The sequence below is a fragment of the Diplotaxodon limnothrissa genome, linkage group LG12, assembly GCF_057381915.1.
Source record: "Diplotaxodon limnothrissa isolate DT_005_m linkage group LG12, D_limnothrissa_male_GT1.1, whole genome shotgun sequence".
Taxonomy (NCBI): domain Eukaryota; kingdom Metazoa; phylum Chordata; class Actinopteri; order Cichliformes; family Cichlidae; genus Diplotaxodon; species Diplotaxodon limnothrissa.
This window is the reverse complement of record NC_140607.1, coordinates 36428650-36435611: the sequence shown is the minus strand read 5'-3', so window position 1 is coordinate 36435611 and position 6962 is coordinate 36428650. Positions and strand designations below refer to the sequence as shown.

The 6962-nt window shown below is 37.5% G+C and overlaps 1 protein-coding gene across 1 annotated transcript; it reads right to left on the bottom strand.

Moving 5' to 3' along the window:
• Positions 1 to 335: 335 nt before the first annotated feature.
• LOC146621820 (uncharacterized) lies at positions 336 to 4587 on the bottom strand. The gene is made up of 5 exons (XM_085366902.1): positions 4080 to 4587; positions 2986 to 3987; positions 1459 to 1617; positions 916 to 1011; positions 336 to 837 (listed from the first exon to the last, which is right to left on the bottom strand). The coding sequence occupies exons 1-5, from the start codon at positions 4080 to 4082 to the stop codon at positions 517 to 519; spliced, it is 1581 nt and encodes a 526-aa protein (XP_085223028.1). The 5' UTR covers positions 4083 to 4587; the 3' UTR covers positions 336 to 516.
• Positions 4588 to 6962: the final 2375 nt, after the last annotated feature.

The window sequence follows — 6962 nt, the reverse complement described above, 5'->3', positions numbered from 1 at the left end:
TGTTGTCAGACAGAATATCAAACCTATCTTGATAGATAGTCACTAACAAACGGATTCAAAACATCAGATGGCAGGATGTGAACAACTTCTATCTGGTTTCCATACAGCAAACAACTTTCAAACAAATTTTTCCACCACTTGTCTTTTAATAGTAATCAACACTCCAATTTCCTGTGAAGTTCAGTATCGCGCCACATTTGTTATAAAACTAGTACAAATGTACCTAAAACCAGATTATAAAAATTGTTTAAAACAGCTCAAGTTAGAATAAAACCTTTCAACATCTTATAATAACATGTTAGACATGAAATCTGCAATCAGTCATGCAAGCCACATTAAGTAAAGTTAGAACAGAAGACATTGATTCAGAACTTTCTGCACCTTACAGTTTTCTTAAAGACAGAAATGAACTTTTTTCAGAGCAACTTGCCACGAAACCCAAAAACTGTAAATCAAAACAAATTGCCATTCTGTTTTACACAAGTTGTATTTGAGTTGAACATGTTGTCAAATAGGTTAGACTTTGGTTAAGAGCTTGGTTTTGAAGCTTCTTATCCTCTGGGAACAGGTAGATGTCAACTCCATAAAAATGTGTTGCACAGCTTCAAATGTGTACTTGAGTTCTTTGGGAAACTCCATGTTGAGCCCATAAAGTAGGCCAAACAAGTAGGCAAAGGCAGTGGGAAGGTCTGGCAGATCATCAAGAATAATGTCCTCTTCCAAAACAATGGCAGTGTTGACCACTGTGGACTGCGAGTTGGGTCCCACGTAGTCCTCCAGAACAGTGAGGATGCCCACCGTAACACCTCGGGTTGCCCTCTCAACTGGATCTGTATCCTATGCAAAATAAAAAACAACAGTACATATAAGTCTCTGAAAACCAAAACTGAAGATTGAGTAGATTTGCATACTCACCAGACATGTTAAGAAGAGTTTGGTCTCGTCGTCGCGAACAAATATCGGTAACCCTTCCAAACTGATGGTTCGTCGATGCTGGACTATGTTTGAGACCTAAAACAAGGAAATCAAATAAGACTCAGTCTCATTTATAAACCTACCATTTTGTTTTTAAAACACATTAAGTGTTGTTGCTCAAAATACAGCCTTAAGAAATAAGATGTTGAAATGAGTTATTACAGATAATTGGTCATGTTTTTGTCAGATTTTTTTTATTTATTTATTTTTTAAGTAATTTTGATGTGCAACAAATGTAGCACACTTATTACAACATTTATAACAAAAAGTGCCATGAGTGGGATGAGAGTTGAACTGTCTGTCATTACCTGCAATCTGCCAAACACAGCGCTGCTTGTTAGCTTATAATCCCATTCAGGACACACTTTTTGAAAACTAACAATTTTTACATCAATTTAGTAAATATTTAATAAAGTATCTTTCGTTACAGTGGGAACTTCAGGTTCCTCATAAACCAGACACAAATACATTTTTATGTATTACCTGTTCATCAAACTTCTGCAACAGGGAATCCATGTCATTGCGGAAAGCAGCTTTTCTAATTCGATACAGCTTAATCAGCCGAAGTGAGTAAGTGTCGAGGGCAGTCAAGAAGGTCCCCATGAGATCCTTGGTGGTAATGCGTGAGAATTCCGCACAAATCTACAAAGCAACAAAAAAAATATAGAAGAAAACTTTTAAAGGTACATTAAATAAAAATCACATTGTTTTCAAATTTGGTTAAAAGAGCTTAATTTCAAAACATTTAGTCTCGGTTGATCTATTGGTCAGGCCTTGATTGGATTTTTTTTTTCCTTTAGTGGTAGTGGTGGTACAAATTATAACTGACGTATTAAAAAAAACAAAAAAAAAAAACCCAAGAAAAATCTGATCGGCAGATCTTACAGTAAGTCTATAGAATACCTAATCAAATGTTGATAAGACAAAATAATGGTTTCAATTGTTACAGGATTCATTGCAGAAAAGAAATAAATCAATAAATTGTATTTTAAATTCATTGAAAAAATTCCATTAATTTTATAGTTATGTAGGAATGAAGTAAGAATAACATCCTGTGGTCAAATTTGTATACTTTCATAACACGTAAGTGACTTTCTCAATCCTGTTCTGTGAGTTTCATGGCTGTTGCCTGCTAAGGGTCAGCACCAAAAGATTCTAGATGCCCAATGAAGACAAGTCATTGCGGCGACCGTGGTTCAGGGGGTTGGGAAGCTCATCTGTAACCGGAAGGATGCTGGTTCTATCCCCAGCTCTCTCTGTCCTGGTCGTTGTGTCCTTGGGCAAGACCCTTTACCCTACCGCTTACTGGTGTTGGCCAGAGGCGCGATATGGCAGCGTCACTTCTGTCAGTCTACCCCAGGGCAGCTGTGGCTACAACTGTGGTTTCCCTGCACCGATGTGTGAATGTGAGAGTGAGTGAGTAGTGGAATTGTAAAGCGCTTTGGGTGCCCAGAGAAGAGCGAAATAAAAGCAATCCGTTATTATACACAGCAAGTTGACAAGTAAATAGATTTCACTTCAATAGTTGTTGGTAATACCAAAATTAGCTTCATATTTTTAGAGCCAAGTATTTTTTTTATATTTTACCACTAGCATTGTTAGCTCATCGCGAGCCTTCAACCTTTTCTACAAGATATTGGAGTGATACAAACAGATGCTTTTAAAGGTCCTATATCATGTAAAATCAACTTTTTGGAGCTTTTAAACACATTTTAATGTTATTTCCTTAGATTAAAAACCCTCCAGAGTGGTTTTTGGCTTAATTCAGGCATTTCTTAGTTGTCTCAGTGAATCCTTTCCCCATAACCTTGGCTCAGCTCTCTCTTGCAAAACGAGTGACTCGTAACATTGGGATTAAAATTTCTTTCTAACAACTCCAAATGCCTTGAAATTTTTCTGGGTGAATAAATGAACGTTTTCCATTTTAGAAATAAGACCACACTGGGGAAAAAGGGAAGAAGAAAAAAAAAAACAGAAGTTTTCCTTTAAATATTTAAGAGATTATCTTACCTGTTCTTTCAAGAAGAGAGCTGGCCATCTGAGCTGCATTTCCTTGACCAAGGGCTGCATCTCCACAACTTCTTTCCTCCTGAGAGAGAATGTGATGTCCATCTTTTGGGTGATGAGTGCCATGTTCTTATCCCTCTTCTTCATTTCATCTTCCAAAATGCATCTTTCATTTTCAAGAGACTCATCATTGTAGTTTTCTGGGCCATCAGGGATAAAGTTGACTTCACCTCGCTTTGGTTTCTTTAAGGAAAATCTATTTGAGCCACTGTCATCTTCTTCCCCTCTTCTTTTTCGATTGACTGCAACTTCACTACATCCAGCTTTACTTAGCTTGGAACGGTAGTTGCCAAGCTTGAACTTAATGCTTGTTGCCCAACCATCATATCCTGTGCCATTGCCAGGCTCTTTGAGGCAGGGATGTTTGGAAACTAGCTCCTGTGCAACAGATGTTATTTCATTCTTGTCAGGGTACGCTTTGATTGCAAACATTTCTTGTGCCAACTTGTCTAGAATTTCCATCTTGATGTCTCTTGTTACACTTAAATTTGCCCCTGCTTTCTCATATACCTCATTGCCCTTGCGAAGTTTTAACGCTACATCATAGGAAAAGGTTGGGATAGGAAATGGATTTGGCCACTGTGAAGTGCTACGCATGTAGGTCTTTGTGGATGAGGATGGGCTGAAAGAAGATGCTGAACTCACACTGGCTGTATCAATAGATGAGATAGCGCTATGATCAGATGGAGTCTGTGGTGGCGAGGCTGATGCATTTTCCTCCCAAATGAGGTGCAACACTGCCCGTCCAGCAGGTAGCTCCTTAATATCCATCAGGTTGCAAAGTGCGTTCCCAAAATCTGGGTCTTCATATTGTATTGCAAAGTCACCTTCAAGTCCAAGCTTTGCTTGTAGTTCATCTTGAAGCTGCTTCACAGATTCTGGAACAGTGGACAGTTGGATTTTTCTGATAAGTTTTGGACTGACGTGGACTCGCAGTAACAGGGCCTGTGAAGACAAACCAAAAAAAAAGGGCGCAATTCTAAATAATTGACAAATTCAAAGTAATCAACTGAAAACTATTTATGAATAATACATACCATCACTTTCAATGCAGGAGGCACGTAACAGGTGTCACCATCAGTTGTCCATCTACGCAGTATTCAGCTAAAGGGTGGTAATCATTCAAATCTTCTGGGTCAAGTATTTCCAGATCTTTGTAGCTGCTGTCAAGCCGATATGATCTGTAGTGTTCCATAAACCAAGAGGAGAGCTTTGTAGCAACAAATGACACTTTCCCAGAGTCTACCAAAATGTTCAGTATCTTGTAGAATTCAGGTAGTCCACTCAGTTGTCCTGATGAAATGATCATGCCTTTAACATACTGGGTCCCATACAGATAAACACATTTAGCAAATGACACAGCTTTTACCTGTGGATATTTCAGTTTCAAGCACTTCTGAAGATTTTCATTCAAGAAACAGATGTCAACTGTGTCAATATTATCAACATGCAGACTTGGTTTAAAAAGACTGTGACCATCTAACAAGTATGCCATCATTTGTTGATGCTTTGAAGAAAGTGTTAGTAGTATATTCTTAAAACATTGGACATCATGCACAGTTTTCTTGAAAAAGTTGTGCTTAGATTCAAATCGAATAGTCCACAAATCAACTAAGGGACCAAAACAACGCACAAGATGACTATAATGTTCAATATAGTGGTGTTTTGGCTTCAAATTAAAATCAGGAAAAGTCTCTATCAGTAATCGTCGATGATCCAATATTTTGGTGTCCAAGTATGACAATATTTCTTCTGATAGAGTTGTCGAGACAACAATTTCAACAAGCTCCTTAAGGTCCATCAATACTTCCCATGATGGCTCATGTTCTGGTATACGGGTCCCAATGATAAAAGGCAGCAAACGCAAAAGTGTCCAGTTTTCATGTCCATTGCCACTCACTCTTCCTGTTCCAAAACTGGCTTTTGTAATTTGTTGTGGCTTGTTGAGATTATCAGAGAATTTATATGGAAATGATTTTATACGTTTGTTTAATCCTTCAAATGTAATAAAACCCTTTCTGATTAAATCTTGAAGACACAAACACAATTCCACAGGGACAACACCTTCAAAGAAATCATGTAATATATCTGGAGGAAATCCAGTGACTGGATGAAAATAGGACAACGCACTTAAGGCACAGGAACCTTTGACACCACACACACTTTGTCTTTGACCATCCTCAAGCTCTTCTAGAAAAATGTTATGCTGTTCCACAGTTCTTAATGGAAATTCTGTAGGATCAAGAGCTGCAATCTGATGTTTATCAATACTACAAAATCGACAAAATTTGTCGACATTAAAGGACTCCAAAAAGCCTGCAAGGCTGTGAGCCCCAAGGTTATCTGCACAGACACAAAATACAGTTCCCTTTAAAAAACTATTTAAAGATTCAACATACACCCCTGTGCTTTCAAGACATTTTAAATCCTCAATGAGTGGATAAAGAAAAGCATCATACCCAAACTGTTTAACGTCTACACTTTTACCAAGAAGAGCAAGCTGTATTGAGTGTAATGTAGAACGAAACCTTGCAGATAAGTTGAGTACAACCCAATAGACAGCAGTTATTTTATGAATTTTTCGAGATGTTCCTAAAGGGTTGCATATTTCAAAGTCGTCAATATACAAAGCTAAACTAATGCAAGTATCTTGCAATCCTAAAAGCTTGTTGTTTTTGAAATACTGCCCATCTCTAAATGATCTGTAACCTTCACTAATTTCTTTATCAAATGCTAACTTTTCAAAGAAACTTTTCTCTTTCAATAAGTTCTCCAAGACCTGGTTTACTGAGACATAAACAAATGTATTTCTAGTTCTCGCTTTGTAGATGTACTCTGTAGGCTCAATTACATGAAAATTATTCTTGAAATAAATATTTCTCTTGTAATCAGTAGATAATGCACCTTTTGGTTCTGTTGAGATAATTAATGGGTTGGTTTTGAAAAGTGCATCATTTATATTTTTAATTACATCATCATCTGCCTCAATGCTCTGTTCAGCAAGCACCTGTTTGATTCTTTGAAATGAATGAACCTGAGAAAATTTTAAAATGTCACTAATTTCCTCAATAATTCTCTGCAAAGCACTTTTAGAAACATGTAACAATGTTTGCATGCATAGAAAAAGTCTAGCTATTTTATGTTCAAGACATTGGTAATCTACAAACTCATTGTCCTCTTTATCACTTGATGCTACACCTGAACCACTTGGTAATGTCTCTGGCTCCTGAGAGGTATTTAAGGATTTATCAGGGGAGCTACTTTCACTAGGACATGCATTTGCATGAGAAATCAGTCTAATACAGTTTTTTATATCTTTTGAGTTTTTGTGCTTTCTGCTTGTGTGTGACGTAAAGGTTGTTAAATTGTTGGTAGCATAGTCACATTTTTGGAAAGGACAGGATACAGTCTGATTTTTTTTTAAGTGCCTTAAAATATGTGAAATAAATGTATGCTGTGAGCAGTTTTCCTTAAATTCACAAAAATCACAAAAAAATGTTGAGATCTCCTGCCTTTTCTTAGCCCTGTTGTGTGATCTGCTGAGGTGAGACTTCAATGCCCCTCGTGTCCTGAACGAACAGACGCAGTCACTGTAAACACAGGGCAAATAAAATCCTCTTCTATGTCGTAGCTGGTGATGTCTTAAGAGTACTTCTTGGCTTGAACAGACAAAAGAGCAGAACTGGCACTGCATACAAAAGCTATAATGAGAAGAGAGGAGAGGACAGTGTCAACAATTCAAAAGAAACCTGAATTAATCTCAAATTACCAAAGTTACATTACCTGATAATGCGTTTGGGGCGGGGGGCAGGCACTCCTGTTCTGATTCCTCTCCTTACCAACTCCTCATCAGTCCCTCATAAATCAGGACAAGCAGTGGTCTGGAGTTGGCTTTTAATTCTCTAAATAAATAAAAATAG

What these genes read in the sequence shown, in the direction of transcription:
- LOC146621820 (XM_085366902.1), bottom strand. An exon ending in CTCTCTTCTTGAAAGAACAG is followed by an intron (nt 1,618 to 2,985) that starts GTAAGATAATCT and finishes GTTGCTTTGTAG; the next exon opens with ATTTGTGCGGAATTCTCACG. An exon ending in TGCAGAAGTTTGATGAACAG is followed by an intron (nt 1,012 to 1,458) that starts GTAATACATAAA and finishes TCCTTGTTTTAG; the next exon opens with GTCTCAAACATAGTCCAGCA.